Genomic DNA, 17,725 nt, shown 5'->3' with positions numbered 1-17,725 from the left:
TTTTAATGTAAAAAAAAAAAAGTTAAAACAAAACAAAAAACAAAGTGTATATCTGATATTTGCACATACTTAAAAAAAAAAAAAAAAAAAAAAATATATATATATATATATATATATATATATATATATATATATATTATTGTATATGATAATCTAGTTAAATAGCTGGGACGTGTTTTTCCTCTCTAGTCTAATAAAAATGTAATTTCAGTCATTATAGGTTTCGTATATATAAACTAGGTTTGGCCTATTCGTTAAGAAATAGAGATCAAAGTTGACCTTTTCTGATTGTTTTAGGTTTAATGAACTGAGCAAATGACGGTGTATAGGATTATGTTGTATTTAATCCTATAATTTTCATTCAGGTCTGAAGACGGTTTTGAAGCAAAAATGCATAGAAGCCTACATCATATGTTTATTTGTTTGTTTGCTGACAATAGCAAAACACTTCTTGTCACATTCAATGCAGCGACAGTCTACAAAAGCAATAACAAAAAGCACTGCTCGTCTGATAATTGTCATCTTTTATAGTATCCCAATGCGCTTTCTGAGGAATGTATACACCAATCTTAAATCAATATAGCTAAAAGTAAACTGCAATAACCCACAGTAACTCTTAGCAACGGTCGCTCGTGCTTTGAAGCCGGAAGTGTCTAGCTCAGTGCACCATCACCGCCTCCGCAAATGACACAAGCGCAGGAGGAGGGGAAGGGGGATTCGACTGGATTCTGGGCAACAGCACCGTATCATATTAGAAATATTTACCAAAATGGGAAACACGGATTCAAAGCTGAAATTTAGGAAAGCGGTAATACAGTTGACTACAAAAACTCAGGTTGGTGGCTTTAATATGAGATATATATGCACCGTAGGAGCGGTAAAAGGTTTCCAGATGGAGACTTAACTGCGACGACGGAACAAGCGAATGAGATGGTAGATGCAACAACAAGGATGAAGCGAGATGCGAAAGCGCACATTGCTCGTATCTAATGTTATAATAAATTATTTTATCGTTTGACAACCCAATTTTGTTTCTTAAGCTTTTGTCGTATTCAGTTCCTCTAACAACCTTGCACCTGCCAGGGATTAGTCTTTCGCCTTGGTGGGTTTGTTATTTCAACCTAAACCAAAGAAAGCCTGTTAGCGCAAAATTCCTCAGTATCCCATTACTAATTGCCTCGAATTGTTTAGGATACAATGTACGTTTTGTGGATGTGGAGATTTATTCTGTATTTTAGGCTATTTAGTATAATTGTATTATTCCTTTTTTAACTGAGAGTCTGACCGCCTCTTTATTTTTGCAAATAGAGACGATGACTACGTCAATAGATTAAGCAGAGAAAATGGGATCAGAACTGACACTGATCCAGCCAAATTGCCTACTTGTCTAGTAATGACGCGAGTGCTTCTCTAGTAGCTCGCACATGGCTACTCAGTCCTATAGCGTTTCGTTAACCATACTATTGCATGTACAAATTATCTATATAATTACAAACCTTTTTTTAAATTCATAAGATTGTCCGGGTAAATGTATTCTTTTTGGGGGTTGATTTTTTTGTTTGTTTGTCTGTTTTTGTTTTGGAATGACTACTTGAGTACTTACTTGGAGGGGTATCTTTACTGTTATGTTGATTATTTCTGAAGTATATTCAGAACACTACCTGTCTTCTTTATACCTCAGTTATAATAGAATTCAGATGCATGTGACTTCCAAAATCATAGAATTACAGGAGGATTTGTGCAGTGGTGGTCATGTGGCCAACGTTGTACCCTTCACACAGTTCTTTCTTATCCTGTGTGCTTACTGGGGGCTTGGACATGTGTAAAGCTGCTTTGTGACAACACCTGTCGTAAATAAATAAATATATTATTTGATTGATTGATTATCCTCTCAGCCAGTGGAAGCAACTGATGATGCCTTCTGGGATCAGTTCTGGGCTGACACTGCCACGACAGTGCAGGACGTGTTTGCCTTGGTCCCAGCTGCAGAGATCCGAGCAGTTCGGGAGGAATCCCCCTCCAATCTGGCAACCCTATGCTACAAGGTAGGGTTCATAGCTGTATTCTGAGCTTTTAAAAAGCCAAAATCCCCTAGTTGATCATTGTCAAATGTCTTGTTATTTAACATACAGTACAATACTCTTTATATTCTAGGTGATATTATAAAGTAATTGGTCCTCTAGAAATGAGGTGGTCTTATTGGTTTTCATTTGCATTCATGAATGTGGAGCAGAGGTTGTTTGGGTTGCTGAAGTGCCCACACCATGCAGGGCAGGAAAGCAGTCTGCAGGCTTTCCTTCCTGTCTCCAGTTTTCTGTTTCCTTTTGAAGCAGGCTGTTAATAAACCCCTCGGAATATCTGACTATTCCTGGTGTATCACTGTGCAGAAGGCGAGAAAAGGTAGAACTGGACCAATATGTAACAGCCATCTCAGAATAAGATTTCTCTTTACAATTCCTTTGTCCCATGTATGACCATTCAATAGGATGTGAATAATGACTTTCAGCAGGGTAAAAACCGTTCTAGGTCCTGATTTTGGAACCGTTCTAATCCTGATTTTGGAACTTTAGTGCACATGCCCCAAATTGTTTTGATTCACATATCTGTGATGTCAGTTTCCTTTGTACAAAAGGCATGATGATGGCATTGTAGCAGGTTGCGGAAGGAGCATTTTATTGTTCTGATGAAACGACATGCACTGTGTGCACAAGATATTTGCAAATGAAATGCCAAAGTGCATGTTCTCGTGTGTGTCTGCTTGCGTGTGCACACAGTTTTTGCCAGTTTTCCATACGCATGTTACCACCAGGCTAAAGAATTTCCATTCAAGGTAATAGGCTTAGTTTTCATTAAAGCTTGTGCCAGATGTCTGCTCTGTGTGTAGGTTTACATGCGTGTATGTTCACGTGCTCACCCATTGCTCCATGTGTAACCTGTCACTGCCTGCATGCATGTGTCTCCAGGCCGTGGAGAAACTAGTGCAGGGTGCTGAGTCTGGCTGCCCAAGCGAGAGGGAGAAGCAGGTGGTGCTGAACTGCACCCGCATCCTCACCCGCATCCTGCCCTACATCTTCGAGGACCAGGACTGGAGGGGTTTCTTCTGGTCCACCGTGCCAGGGGCGGGCCGAGCAGGGGTGCGTGTGATGCTGGCATTTGACTATAGATACAGAAAGGAGAGAGACATAGTGTACTTTTGGAGTTGGCAGACAAAAAGACAATGTTCTTTATAGTCTTTTTAAAAATTGATTTGAGTCTTTTCACAAAAATATCAATCTTTGTCAATCTTCAGTTAGGCTCATAGGTCAGGCCCCTCTGAGTTTGTTGGACAGAGCCTGGTCCATGTATCAGATGTCTTGGAGCAGGCGTGCTATTGCAGGGACAGCTTCCACCTTGCCTCTCTAATCATGCTCATTATCATGTGAAAGCCTAAAAGACATCATGGGCTAGGCCTAACCCTAGATTTACAAAGCAAATGACAGCAGTGAAATTTGAATGTAACTGGCCTCAAAATCCCAAAGATTAGAGATGGTCAGCATACTGGTCTTAAATGGCAAAATAGCTTGTTGAAGGCATGCACTTCATGGTAGCATATTCTGTGAAGCAGGCTAGCTGCAGAGAAGCAGTGAAACTTGAAGTGGTGTCGAATTACATAATGCCTTTGAATGGGTCTATACTACTGCCACAGAAAGGCATTCATGAAATCGTAGTTGAGTGGTAAGTGCTTCAGGGAAAGACAATACCCCGCAATATCCCAGTATCTCAAATCAGTTTACCCATTTTTTTTTTATCTGTGTCTATTTTTGAGATGATGGAATACGTAGATTTTTGAGTGTGTGTGTATAACATAACATAACGCTAAATCTGGTATGTACTGTGTGCATGTTGGAAGCTATTTTGAATGAGCCTTTTTTGTGTAGGTACAGAGTCACAGTGGACATGCTGTAAAGTCACTTGCCTTAAGAGAATGCTTCACTTACAAAAAAAACCCTGCTAATGCCAATAGCAGTAAACAGATGCTAATGGAAAATCAGTGCTGTTCAATAATAATTAAATGCTAAAGTCACATTCATTTACTTGGGTTCATGCTAGTGGCGTCAGGTGAGCTTTTCTGTTAAGGGTGGCCCTGCATCGTGTCTGCAGGTGGACGAGGCGGATGAGGAAGATGATGGAGCTCGTCCACTGGCAGAGTCTCTCCTCCTGGCCATTGCCGACCTGCTCTTCTGTCCCGACTTCACCGTGCATAGCCACAGGAGAGGAGGCCCGGTGAGCATTTGTCGCCATTGTTTCTGCCCTCTGTGTGTGGTCAAGCTCCAGACATTCCTGCCTAGTTCATTAGGTTGTTTTTTTGTTTGTTTTTTTTACACTGCTCTTTGTCATTTTCTAACTGCTCTTTTTCACTTTATAATGCCTTTGAAGGGTTACTGATTAAGAAGACAAGGTAGCACAACATGAGGAAGTGGTGGAAGCATTGTGTTTACACTTATATCACTTCATTTTGCATGAGCGTGCATGGGCAGCAGATGTTGGGCATGTGGGCATGGGAACTAGAGGTGGATGAGCTTGTCCTGCCATCATTTTCTGATATTGGCATGCTGTGCGGAGTGCTGCTCACACAGGAGCACTGGAACCTCCAGAGGTTAGAACCTGTCAGTCCCAGAGATTAGACACTATCATACAGAAGCACTGAAAGATCTAGAGATTAGACCCTGTCAGACAGGAGCGCTGGAACCTTTAAAGATTAGAACCTGTCAGACAGGAGGATTGGAACCTCCAAAGATTACAGCCTATCAGACAGGAGGATTGGAACCTCCAAAGATTACAGCCTATCAGACAGGAGCACTAGAACCTTCACAGATCAGAGACTATCAGACAGGAGCACTGGAACCTTCAGAGATTGGAGCCTATCCAACAGGAGAACTGGAAACTTCAGAGATTAGAATCTATCTGCATTTTTCCCCTCTTTGCCTCAAATGCTATTCACATAAACTGTCTAACATTCACATGTCTTGAAGTGATTTCTGGCCTTATCATCAAATGACTTGGTAATGTGTCGAATGCAAGTTGTGTGAAGGTGGATTTTATTCACGGTCTCCTTTTGAAGATCAATTGAATGTGGCATCTTATTGATCTCATTGTCAGGACTCTGCTGAGGACATGCAGTCCCTGGACAGCTGCGAGTATATCTGGGAAGCTGGGGTGGGCTTTGCACAGTCACCACCACTTAACTATATTCATGACCTCAACAGGTGAGCTTCTATTCTCAGAGCAGTGTGTTAACACTCGTTTCCAGGGAAACCTTTTAATCACTAACCTCCACAAAAGGCCTGTCCATAGCGATACGTATCTTGTTTAAATGAGTCAATGTGTTTATTAGGAAGTGAGACACAGTCTATCCATTTCCCAGCAGCACTGATCCCTGCTGTTAATTGGCCAGTTGGAGCTGTACCTTTTAATGCTGACTGGCAGCATGGGAACGTTTGTGTCAAGGATCTCAGAATAAAGCTGCTGATCTGTGATCAGTCTGCTAGTCCACCTAGAGTATAATAAATGTGTGCTCATTAGGGCGTGGTGTGCATAAACTGCTCTTAAATCAGCACTCTTGTGTTTGTGAGTGGTGTATGATAGACCATGCACGTTTTTTGTGGTGGTGTACAGGACCGAGTTGCTGCGGCTACTGCTGACCTGTTTCTCGGAGGCCATGTACCTGCCACCAGCTTCCGATGGTAATGTGCTTAACCCATGGGTCACCTTCTTCTGCTCCACAGAGAACAGGTGGGTTATACATGCACATACATCTCCTTAAATATGTGTTCATACACTAAGTCTATATAGGTAGTAGACTGAGGAGCACAAATGGACTTTTTCTCTTTATGTGGTTAGCATTGAATGTATTTAGAAAAACTAACAGGTGAAATGGCTTTCTGAATATTTCATTGTTATTCAAATGATGATGGCTTTTCTCAATTCAGTAAACAGGACAGTATCAGGTATGAAGAATAAAAAAATAAAATAAAATATGACCTTTTTAAATGGCTATGGATCAAACGAGATTAAGATCAGGCTCGGCCTTTGCGACTGTGTGTATGACCCTGTGTGTGTGTTTGTGCATGCTCTTCTAGGCACACCCTGCCCCTGTTTACTTCCTTACTCAATGTGGTTTGTGCGTACGACCCCGTGGGCTACGGTATACCGTACAACCATCTCCTCTTCTCTGACTACCGGGAGCAGCTGGTAGAGCAAGCTGTGCAGATCCTGATCGTCACGCTGGAGCACGAGAGTGGCCATGCCCACCGTGCTCCCTCCCCCACTAGCATGGACGAGCAGGATGTAGGAGACTGCCACGCCTTCAGTACACGCACACACACACACAGACACTTGCACTCATACAGTGTGCAAGAGATCCATTGTGGCTGGATATCATTTTTTATTGAGATATTTCAAAATACATGACTCTGGGGGGAAAAAAAAAAAAAAAAAACTATCCACATACTTAGTTTTTGTTAATTATTCTAAATACCAATGTTTGAATTTGAGTACAGTATTCCTTGATTATGCATCAAAGGAAAACAACTGTTATTTCTTGAAAAAATATCATTTGAGTAATATCATTCAAGTAACAAAAGTAACACAAATTCTCTGATCCTTTCTCTAGTGTGCAGGCCCACATAACCTGTTTGTGAACTACCTGTCCAGAATTCACAGGGAGGAGGTGTGTACTGTGGCAGTTCCTCATAAAAGCTCCTCCAACTTGTCACATTGTTTCTGGCCTTGTGAAAGGTGACTGTTTGGCCATCTTCCCGCAGGATTACGACTTCGTGCTGAAAGGCCTCGCCCGTCTTCTGAGCAACCCACTCACTCAGACCTACCTACCCAACTCCACTAAGAAGATCCAGTTCCACCAAGAACTCCTGGTCCTCTTCTGGAAGCTCTGCGATTTCAACAAAGTACGAAAACACGCTGGTGTGTGTCGAGCAGTAGCAGAGAAGCGTCCTTGGGTCTTTTTGCCTCATTGGTGTTGACTCTCTTTTCTTGTCTCCTCCCCTTTCAGAAATTCCTCTTCTTTGTGTTGAAAAGCAGCGATGTGTTGGACATCCTGGTGCCAATCCTTTACTACCTAAACGATGCCCGGGCTGACCAATGTGAGTCCGCTGGGTGTGATTGCATGGGCTGGAATCTTAATTATTTCTTTGATCCCGATGTTTTGTCACCGTACTTTCAGATTGAATCACATTATAAAAGGCTTTACCCTTGAATGCTTTACTTTTGTGTGTGTGCATGTGTGTGTTTTGTATGTTAAACTGATTTCTAGCTGAACCTTAAATGTTCTATTTGTGGGTAGCCCGGGTCGGTCTCATGCATATTGGGGTGTTTATCCTGCTGTTGCTGAGTGGAGAGAGAAATTTTGGCGTGCGCCTGAACAAACCCTACTCTCTTCATGTCCCAATGGACATTCCGGTGTTCACCGGCACACATGCTGACCTACTGATTGTGGTAAGGCCAATTCTCTTATTCATGCTTTCTTTGTGTTGCATGTCATATGGGAGATGTTTACACTGGGAAAATGATTGTTTACAGTCTGTATGCTGTTAGCTGGAACTAAAGTCTGCAGAGAGGCAGACTGAGGAAAACAGTTGCACATGCTTGCCCAGAGGCACATGAGCCTAAAGGAGATCTGGGAAATGTAGTGAAAATGACAATGAAACTGTGAGGAACAAGAAAATGTTTATCATCATGATATTTTGGGAACAGCTGTTAAAATGGAATATGACAGCCCTGCAAACAAATAATGTTTTTACTTTTTTCCTTAATGTGAACACAATTTCTTCAGGTTTTCCACAAGATTATCACTAGTGGACATCAGCGTTTGCAGCCCCTCTTTGACTGCCTGCTCACCATTGTAGTGAATGGTAAGCACAACTAGGGCTGGGAATTGGCAATAATGACATGATATGCATCATGATACGGGCAACACAATAGGATACAACAGGATGCCTAATGGTCCATTATACACACAAATTTAGGTAAAATGAAAATGTTTCCAAAATATTATTTATTACCAAAACACATAACAAATAAAGACCAATAAAACAATCAATGGGGAAAGTAAATGTAGAGAATAGAGACAATAAAGGAAAGTTAAAAATTGAATACAGCCATTAGAGTCTAAGCTATTACTAACAGGAAAGGATTTAATTAATACTTCTTAATATTATTAGAACTCACAAATATTGAAACACTTGAAGTTATAACTTAAGTTAAATGAACATTTTTCACCCACATTTATGCAAATGTCAACTAAGTTTTGAAGAGGCTGACTGCAACTGGTTCCATGATTTTTCCTAGAAGAATGTTCTGAATGCTTTTCCTCAAGCCACTCAATTTTTCTTTTTGAGGTGCCACCTTATGGACACTTTAAATACTGCACTTAAACTTTATCCCTTCAGTTTCAAACATGGTCAAGATTATAAACATTCATAAACCTTGATACCGCTATGACTGCATCAAATCATGTATTGCTAAGAGTGTATATTGCCATATCGATATTTTGTACACCAAACTCAGTAGCTGCACCTGCTTGGAATGGTTTTTGCTTGAGGGTTTTGCATTGTTTCTGTTTGCATTGTTTTCTTACTATCAATCTAATGGTGTTCTTGCACTGTTTAGTGTCCCCCTACCTGAAGAGCTTGTCCATGGTGGCAGCCAATAAGCTCCTACATCTCCTCGAAGCATTTTCCACTGGCTGGTTCCTTTTTTCTGCTGCTCAGAACCACCATTTGGTCTTCTTTCTGCTGGAGGCATTCAATAACATTATCCAGTACCAATTTGATGGTAAGATGGTTGTGTTCTTGGCATATATCACAAACTGCTCTTAATACAAATCGTTACCTATTTTTTTGTATCAACTCTGTTTTAAATATCAGAATAGTCCCTAAAGTAGGAAGCAGTCTCGTCTCTGAGTGAACTCTGACGTCCACTCCACAGCTTTCATTCAGAGGGTTTCGATATGGCATACTTTCTTTTTTGCCCATGTTTATGTAATACCACCGTCTCTCTGCTTTCTTCCTCAGGTAACTGTAACCTAGTATACGCCATCATCCGCAAACGCAGTGTCTTCCACCAGCTGGCCAACCTGCCCACAGATTCTGCATCAATCCAGAAGGCCCTCCAAAGAAAGAAGAAGTCCCCAGACACTATATCTCGCACCAACTCCCAGGAGATGGTGTCCATGGAGGGCTCTCGGCCGGCTGTCCCCGCTGAGCCTGGCACCCTCAAGGCCAGCCTGGTGGCCATGCCAGGTGATAACAGAACCATCCTTCAGTTGAAGGAACACCAGTCCTAGATGTTAATAAAGGCATCACTGTCTCCATCTCCTGGACACACTAAGCCTGTAAAAGTGCTAAAGGGCCGTTAAGGGCCTCTTCAGTCTGTTGCAATGGAAACATTCTACATTTGTTGAAGAAATTCTAAAATAACACAAGTAATGTCTTTTCAGGCATTGATAAACTTACAGAAAAGTCCCAGGTATCAGAGGATGGCACCATGGTGGCAGTGCCCCAGACAGACTCGCCAGGCTCACCTGAGCATGGTCCTGTGGCTGGTGCTAGCGACACAGAGTCCAACTCAGGAAGAGACAGTGAGGTGAGAGGCACCTTCTGAGTACGGGGAGCCCTGATCTATCATCAGCTTCGCTGGCCTGACAACAGATTTAAGACGTTATTGGGGAACGTGCTGAACTGACCTGAGTGTGAGAAGGATGCTCCTAGCAACATGTTGGGAAGGTTCACTTAAGATATATTCAGCTTCAGCTGTGTTTTACTGTCAAAAACATTCCCTGTAGAACAGAGCCAAACCTTCAATGGTCCTCTGAAATGGAGAATATGAAGATATAAATAATGATCTGACTTATTTCAGAGTGCAGCTGCACAAACGGATTTAGCGACTTCAGTAGTGATTGATAAAGTGCAGCTGACATTGAGAAAAGTAACCATGGCCAGTGATCAGACAAACATTTATATCGGTCAGACAAATATTTACATCATCTTGGTCAATCAAGTCTCAAAAATGCATTTCTATTGATGTGTGAATGGGCACCACTTTGTCAGTCATACAGTACTTCCTTCACTTTGAAGCACATCGTATTTAAGTGTTTTGCTTTTAATTTTATCAGACATTGCAATTATTCAGTAAGATCTTTTAAGGGTCTTTTAAGAAATCTTATCCAAAATTTACCTGAAATCACTTGTATAGATTTTTAACTTATTCAGTAATATTTTCTTCTTGTAAATGATTGACTCTTTAAAATATTTTACTGTTTGTTAATGTATGTATTTGTATATTCTAGTCATCTGTGTATGTTTATTTATTTTTGTTTAATTTTTAATGTCATACCAGCATCAGGGTCTATATTCATGGGAGGTGCAACTTTATAAATAAACAGCTAACCTAACCATTTATTTAACTTGAAGACCCTCCCACATTCTCGACAGGACGTCTTCTACACAGAGGCAGAGATGGCTAGGAGGCGTCTGTCAAGTGCATCATCGGCTGTCACTTACTGGAACCCAACACCAGAGTGGGTGAGTCTGTGCAGAACCAGCTGTGTGGTTCTGACCCAACTGGAGAACTCCTACCACAGCTCATTACAATAAGCGCAAGCACCTGCCCTGAGATCACAAGTGTTGCTCTCCACTCTATGATGCTTGCTATTTCAGCTATGACACAGAGGTGAACGTGAATCAAGATGAAGGCAAACAGTTCACATTAAGCTGTGCAAAAGAGTTCATTGGTGATGTCATGCTATTGTTCATCTAGCGTTTGCAACATGACCATTCTCGATCCAACTCTTGCCCAGTGCAGGTTCTGTCCTGGAAGAGCAAGCTTCCTCTGCAGACCATCATGCGCCTCCTACAGGTCTTGGTGCCCCAGGTGGAGAAGATCTGCATTGACAAGTAGGAGAAGATCACATGCATTAAATGCTGGACCTGTGGGGGTGAGCGCTATGGAGATCGTTCTCCTGATCTGTGGTGTTCTTCCTCAAAGGGGACTGACCGATGAGTCAGAGATCCTGAAGTTCCTTCAGCATGGAACCCTGGTGGGCCTCCTGCCCGTGCCTCACCCCATCCTAATCCGGAAGTACCAGGCCAATGCAGGCACTGCCGTGTGGTTCCGTACATACATGTGGGGGGTTGTCTATCTGCGGTAAGCAAGGCACAGCTTTGATGGTTTTGCAACACTGACGCTCTCCACACAAGAGTTTTACAGCGAATATCAGCATGCATAATTGGGGGATTTGGGAAGCAGTGGGAATTATTTGGTCTTTTGTCTTTTCTCTCTTTTGTAGTAATGTGGACCCACCAATCTGGTATGACACAGATGTCCGACTTTTTGAGATCCAGAGGATGTAAATGGGGCGGAGTCTCGATCTGCCCGTCACTGACTGAAGGGTGAGAGAGCAGCTGGTTGGTGATCTCTAGCTTGGCTCTTCCCACACTGACAACCATTTAAAGCATAAAAATCTTTAACCTGCATCATTTCAATGCTGTATCCTCTCTCTTCTCATTAGTTCACTCCAGTATACAGAGAGGAACAGTTTTTCTTGGACTCAGGTTCACTGACATAGGTTTTCTGTAACAGTGGCCATATCTCTGTGCTGCCATAATTGGATTGTGGGAATGGATGGTGTACAAATGATAAAGTTTCTAAATATAACCCTGCCCTCATGATATTTGATAAGACCATAGAATGTCTGACAGCTTAGGCCACTAAGACTTCTGAGACTTTATAAAACAATCCGTCACTGTGGATGTATGAATGAGTTACGTACGAAATGAGTTAATGCTGTTTATCAAACATGTGTTATATATTTGTTACAAAGAAAATTTGAAAGTCTGATGGTACCAAGTATGCGCAATAGTGAATCGCGTTAGCGTGACGGTGTTGCCACAAAACTGCCACTAGAGGGCAGCATAGCTACAGCTTTCTCTGCTTCGCTATTTAATTTTTTTTCCCTGATTCTGTTTAGTGTACTCTATAATCCTTATTGTGACTTTAGCTCTTGCGGGGAATGTCAGAGAAATGTCAGATGTCTTTGAACTCTTTCAATTTAACATTTAATGAGAAACCCAGAAAAAAACAGTAAATGTCTCTGGCAACAGCCTATGTGTTCAATCAGTATTCAACAGTAAACACTAATAGCAATTTAGCCAATCGTTGTTTTGCTCTGTGTTAAATAAGAATTGTTTATGGTGAACCAACATTACTATTTTTCTCTGCATATCAATTTTGCTAATGAGGTGGCCTACTGTATATACTGTGCTCAGTGTTAAAAGTAGAAATTTTGCCTCAATGTTATAGAATAAATAAATAAATAATGTTTATATAATGTATGTGTGTGTAAACTATACTGAACTAAAACTGTGATGCCTTTTTTTTTTATAGATCAAGGCTAATTTTGTATGCTTCAAGATCTGCCACACCACTCAGTCCTCAGAATTTGAGCTTCATGTATAGTATTAATAAAACTGCAGATGCTGGGTGCACCTTTAGCACACATAGTGACAGAGACAATAAACCCCCATGACTTAAAAAAAAAAGGAAGTGACTAACCCTGCTGGGAACAATTCATCATGGAGTGAAAATACTGCCTCAACATTTATGGGATGATAAAAGATGGTGTGTGTTGACCATGTTGGGAATTTTAATATGGGTGTGATTGTGTCAAGTTGCGTAAAATCAGGAAGTTCTTTGCATCTTTTCTTTTTAATTTAACATCAAAAGCACATTCTCTGTGCCCAGGGGACTTATCTGGTATTAACATTGCAGACACTCAAATTACAGAAATGGAACACATAAAAAAAGCTCAGTAGGAATGATGACTGAGCCAAGAGAAACAGCATAAAGGTTATTTGTCTTTATGCATCTGATAAAAGGTGATGTCCTTATGGGAAGTACTAAAGCTTGTACTTCAAAATGTTACAACACATTTTATAGTTATTCATTTTATAAAATATTTTAAGTGCACATAGTTGCTTAATATACAGCATTCACACACACACACACACACACACACACAGACAGTTGCAAGTATTTTCTATTCAATTACTAAATAAAAATATGAATTTGGACCCCCTTGAAAATGAGTTACTGCATCTCAAGGGGCTATCCTTCCAATAAATTCAAAAACTAACAAGCTGGTCAGACACTATACAAATACATTCTATTGGTTCCAAAATGTAGTTTTATAAAAATATATACAAAGATTCCACAATAATGCATGTTTATGACTTAAGGTACACCTCAAAGAGACTGGCTACAGAGTGCATTCTGTAGAAGATCCCAAATGGTAGGCCAATGTTGACCACAGCCACCCACATGTTGAACTGGTAGAACTCAGTCCCGATGGGGTTGTCGAACTGCGGCCGTGCCCCAAAAGCAGGCATGATCCACAGCTGTGGGGAAGATGGAGATGTTTTTTGCTGACCCTACACACATTGCGAGACACTGTGCAATCCCCCTAAACACATCACCGATCATATAACTTCTCATATCTGCTATTTGAGCCAGGTGCAAGGTCCTGACTGTTCTGAGGTGATTTATTGTTCTGATGCAAGATACTCACAATAATATTGGAGAGCAGCAGAAAGGCTGAGATCTCCTTTAGCAGCTTCCTCTTCCAGGGAAGGGGTTTGTGGACAGGCAGTGCGATGGACCCGCGGGGCGTGAGCACCCCACTGGAGCGCCTCTCCTCGTGCGCCTGCAGCAGCAGCAGGTTGGAGAAGATGCTGGCGCGGCGTGACTCGTGGTGAGGCTCCCGCCGCAGCCCCTCAATGATGAACACATTCTGCACCAGGAGCTCCACCACTGTCAGCACTGACAGGGCCAGGTTCAGGGCATTTACGGTGCCGTCGACCCCCAATGCCAGCACCGCTACTATGGTGAAGTAGGACACAGTGAACTGGCCCATGGAGGCTCCCATCAGGAGCCCCACATCCAGGCTGCGGGTGGGGTTCTTCCCCATGGCATGCTCGCGTCTTTCCAGGCGGTAGATCACGCAACCGGCCACCGTGGCCGCTGTCATGACTGCCACGGTCACCATGTTGGTGATGTAGTAGATGGTGAGTGCTGCCTCCTTCTTTTGCTGCTCGTCCAACACCACGTCCACCTCGTAGACTACGAATGTGGCCAGGCCACCCACCAGCAACACCAGACCCCCCACAGGTCCCAGCAACACGTCACGCAGGTGGAATCGGTGCTCATGTGGCTGGTGGTCATCCACCAGACGGCCAACGTTCTTCCACATCACGTAGGCCATGGCCGAAGCGAACAGGCTGTACTCAATGTTGAATGGGTAGAGGTAGTAGTACGCTTTCTCAAAAATACTGCAGGCCTGGTAGCTGCACTCACAGCTGCTATTTTCACTGGAAGCACTCACTATAATGACAAGGGAATAGCAGGATATTGGATATAGAGGAGGAAAAGGATGTACATGGACCGCTGTTGATTAAAGGGGCGTACTAAGCTGAGTAATTAATACGCAGTACAGCATTCCATAATGGGAAAACAGACCTCTTGTTGTGAGATTACAGGAAGATTGGGTAATGTTGCCAGTGGGATACACAGTCTGATGCAGAGACTCATCTGTCACTGCTGTCATCCATACCATAAGGTTTGTGGCTAAGGTAAGCATTAGTCCGCAACTACAGGCAGACAGAAAAAGAGATAGCAAGAGAGACGTCATCACAAGTCTTGAAATTCACTTACTGTACATTAATGTGCAGGCTCACTGCTATAATTCCCCTTAATTTTCAGTCTAAGAATGTATAAAAAGTCTGAGAGGTTCTCAAGAACCAGCACCTCATAGAGATCATGTCTGCATTCACAACGTATCTCACAGTAGGAGAACTAACCCAGAAGCAGTTTCCTGCAGATTTATTTATTTATTTACTCTCCTGACTGCCAGAAATGGCTTTCCAAAACAAAACATACTTCACAAATACCACAACTACTTCTCATCCCAGTTTCCCCTTCTAATCTAAAAGGTCAACATCTCAGTATTTGCCCAGCTCCATCACTTCTACTAGGCAATAATTGTACATTTAAAACCCTCCACGTCTCTAATAAAACATCCCCACACTCACCGAGTGATGATTCTCTGAACCTGTACACAGTCTCTTGCATGGAGCCAGAAAAAGTAGGTCTGAAATAACAATGAAGACAGATGGTGAATTTCGGTGAACTGGCGAATGTCGACTGCAGTCACATATGGGGGTTGTTTTTGTATGTATGTGGTCGTCTCACCTGTACCAGAAGAAATATGGCTTGAACAACTGGGAAGGCAATTTTCACAGGTGAGTCACAGTGTGCATAACCCACAAACAGAGCGATCTTAAACACATCCATGATCAGGCTGCACAATCCAAATAACACCAGGCCGCCTGAGAAACATATGCAAATGGACCATTGTAGGAAACAGAGGTACAGGAGCGGAGCCATCTACCACGGATCTAATACAGTAAATTCAGAGAAATGTTCAGAAAATTTGCCCTTAGTAATGACTCTAAAAACCTTGTACACCTTAAAAATACATGTTTCTTTTAACATGTAATATTTTTATAATGAAAATCTATAATGAAAAAAACATATACAATAATTTTCAGCATAATGGACATATATATCATGTCCATTATGTAGTTATAAAATCTTAAGAGTACTGCTTTTATGAATAGTATTTCTGTGACTGTTGTACAACTTTTAATGTAGTTCAGTTTAGGGACTGAACCGCTCACAATTCTGTTAAAATGCGGTGCTGAAAACATATTCCCACCTCTAAGCCATACGGGTCCAGCATGGACGTCTTTGTAGAGAACAGCTTCGTCCTCCTGGAAAGTGTGGACTTTGTAAAACACCATCCAGATGACGGTGGGAATCATGAGCGCGATGAGAAAGAACTGCACGTGGTCGCTGGTGACTTGAATCCCGTTAAAGACGCTCCCGCTCACCAGCGCGCAGCCCAGGATGATAACGTTTATTAAGAGGAACCCGGAGAGCATCCAGCTCCAGCTGCTGATCTTGTCTTGCCAAACACCCCCGCTGGAGGACAACGCGATGCTGGCAGAACGCTGTCCCGCGAGCCCGTGCGCTCCCGCGTGCACCGTGGATATCTGCACTCCGGCGCTCTCCAGGTCATCCCGAACGCTCATTTTACTGCGTTCAGAAAATAAGCTATTGAAGGACAAGTTTAGCTCGTTGAAGTCATGGATCTGTAACATCCCGAGGTCCATGTGTAACTACTTAGAATGCAGGGAATAGCTGGAGGTGGAGAGTAACGCGCAAGCTGCAGTATGAACCAGGCACTACACCTCGTCAGGTACAGCTCAAACGTGTTAACTTGCATGTGCATGAAAGCTTTGTCGGTCACCTGACTCATTGCAACGCGTCATACAAGCCGTTGACAAAGCAATTCATTTTATGCGTGTTTCATACAGATCAAGCAACCTGTTCGACAGAACAAGCAACCTGTTCGACAGAACAAAACACACAACACAATAATTCTATTCATATATCCATCACGGACAATTCTTTCAGTTAATGTAATAGGGGCATGGAATTCCTGTTACAAGTTTGTATCATGTATACCACAATGGTGGCTCTATTGTCGGCTGATTTTAAAGTTGAACGCCTATACTACACTGCACTTGCGCGTAAAATTACTTTGGGCGCCTCACCTGCTCGCGTTAACGTTTGCTTCAAAGTAATATGTGCTATGGCCTATACAGTGCTTAAGGTCTTCAAAGACAAGGTACTGAGAACATGACGATATCATCAAGGGCTTAAAATTGTTGGGAATGGATATTATAGGAGTCACTGCGTCCCATTTGACACCAGATGCTCTCTTCTGTAAAAAAAAAAAAAAAAAAAAAAAAAATCCTCTTGAACCTTTTTAAAATATATGCTCATAATTAAAACCTTCGTAATTGTACCGTGCACAACTGTAAATCACAGGCTGTGAGAAAGGGCACTGAGATAGGGAGCTAGTCTTTCTTTAATATTTTGATCAAGGTCTGTTGATCATTGTTGTGTGCCCTGGACAAACTGGTGTTAAAACCACTGGCCTTTGAAAGTCATAATTTCTCCATAAATGATAGGACAGTAGGCCCTACCTTTCAAAATCTCACAGTGCTGTTGAAAAAATACTGATTATTGTGCCCTACCAGCTTATAATAACAATCGACTTTTCATAACAGTTGGATATGTCTTAAGAAGGGGATTTTGAGCAGGATGACTCACTCCTAAATACACCTTATCGACTTACCTAAAATGACAACATAACTTCCCAACCGGCCTGACTACAAATATTTAGAATCCACCTATTCAGTAGATGAAACGTGGACTGTACGAAACCCTAATGATCAACTGCTGTCTCACTTGACAACAGTATCATAGATTTGACCACAACCCACATCCAAGAGTTATAACTAAAGACTTATATCTGTAAATTTAACATTGGAACTTAAGCTTAAACTAAAGACTAAACCAAAGACTTACACCTACAAATTTACCTTTGGAATATTGGAGGTATGAATATATGTTCCATACCAGATGACCGCTACTTGAACTGAACATAGGCCAGTTGATAGCCAGTGTGTCATTTTGATAACAGTATTTGGCGTGCGAGGTCATTCTTGGACTCTATTATTTTCTGGGTCTATGCAGACAGAACATATTA

The 17,725-nt window shown here is 42.0% G+C and overlaps 2 protein-coding genes across 5 annotated transcripts; one reads left to right on the top strand and one right to left on the bottom strand.

Annotated features, from left to right (window-relative positions):
• The first annotated feature begins 681 nt into the window (after positions 1-681).
• Positions 682-12,609, top strand: hid1a (HID1 domain containing a). Of its 3 annotated transcripts, XM_027000293.3 has the most exons (20): positions 682-835; positions 1,896-2,045; positions 2,964-3,134; positions 4,141-4,263; positions 5,140-5,246; positions 5,656-5,772; positions 6,120-6,327; positions 6,653-6,709; positions 6,804-6,944; positions 7,049-7,139; positions 7,340-7,491; positions 7,829-7,907; positions 8,665-8,829; positions 9,069-9,296; positions 9,494-9,639; positions 10,467-10,577; positions 10,858-10,949; positions 11,041-11,199; positions 11,342-11,444; positions 12,439-12,609. In XM_027000293.3, the coding sequence occupies exons 1-19, from the start codon at positions 770-772 to the stop codon at positions 11,403-11,405; spliced, it is 2,427 nt and encodes an 808-aa protein (XP_026856094.2). In that variant the 5' UTR covers positions 682-769; the 3' UTR covers positions 11,406-11,444; positions 12,439-12,609. The 3 variants fall into 3 exon arrangements, with proteins under 3 accessions (XP_026856094.2, XP_026856095.2, XP_026856093.2); XM_027000294.3 differs by lacking the exon at positions 12,439-12,609 and having other exon boundaries at positions 10,488-10,577; positions 11,342-12,386; XM_027000292.3 differs by lacking the exon at positions 12,439-12,609 and having other exon boundaries at positions 11,342-12,386.
• Positions 12,610-12,740: 131 nt separating this feature from the next.
• otop2 (otopetrin 2) lies at positions 12,741-16,371 on the bottom strand. Of its 2 annotated transcripts, none has more exons than XM_027000385.3 (6): positions 15,824-16,371; positions 15,298-15,434; positions 15,138-15,196; positions 14,566-14,696; positions 13,619-14,430; positions 12,741-13,448 (listed from the first exon to the last, which is right to left on the bottom strand). In XM_027000385.3, exons 1-6 carry the CDS (start codon positions 16,278-16,280, stop codon positions 13,278-13,280), a joined length of 1,767 nt encoding a protein of 588 aa, XP_026856186.2. In that variant the 5' UTR covers positions 16,281-16,371; the 3' UTR covers positions 12,741-13,277. The 2 variants fall into 2 exon arrangements, with proteins under 2 accessions (XP_026856186.2, XP_081566894.1); XM_081710768.1 differs by having other exon boundaries at positions 15,298-15,326.
• Between the last annotated feature and the right edge of the window lie 1,354 nt (positions 16,372-17,725).

This window comes from Electrophorus electricus, chromosome 3, assembly GCF_041902795.1.
Source record: "Electrophorus electricus isolate QZ-2024a chromosome 3, ASM4190279v1, whole genome shotgun sequence".
Taxonomy (NCBI): Eukaryota; Metazoa; Chordata; class Actinopteri; order Gymnotiformes; family Gymnotidae; genus Electrophorus; species Electrophorus electricus.
The sequence above is the reverse complement of the archived record's forward strand: the minus strand, read 5'-3'. Positions and strand labels throughout refer to the sequence as shown.

Bases quoted from the DNA above. Each gene is read 5' to 3' on its own strand.
- otop2 (XM_027000385.3), bottom strand. From the start codon at position 16,280: ATGGACCTCGGGATGTTACAGATCCATGACTTCAACGAGCTAAACTTG. The intron at 15,435-15,823 runs GTGGGAATATGT...TATGTTTCTCAG, and splicing joins TGGACCCGTATGGCTTAGAG to GCGGCCTGGTGTTATTTGGA. The intron at 15,197-15,297 runs GTGAGACGACCA...TTGTTATTTCAG, and splicing joins CCATATTTCTTCTGGTACAG to ACCTACTTTTTCTGGCTCCA.
- hid1a (XM_027000293.3), top strand. From the start codon at position 770: ATGGGAAACACGGATTCAAAGCTGAAATTTAGGAAAGCGGTAATACAG. The intron at 4,264-5,139 runs GTGAGCATTTGT...TCTCATTGTCAG, and splicing joins GCCACAGGAGAGGAGGCCCG to GACTCTGCTGAGGACATGCA. The intron at 6,945-7,048 runs GTACGAAAACAC...CTCCCCTTTCAG, and splicing joins AGCTCTGCGATTTCAACAAA to AAATTCCTCTTCTTTGTGTT.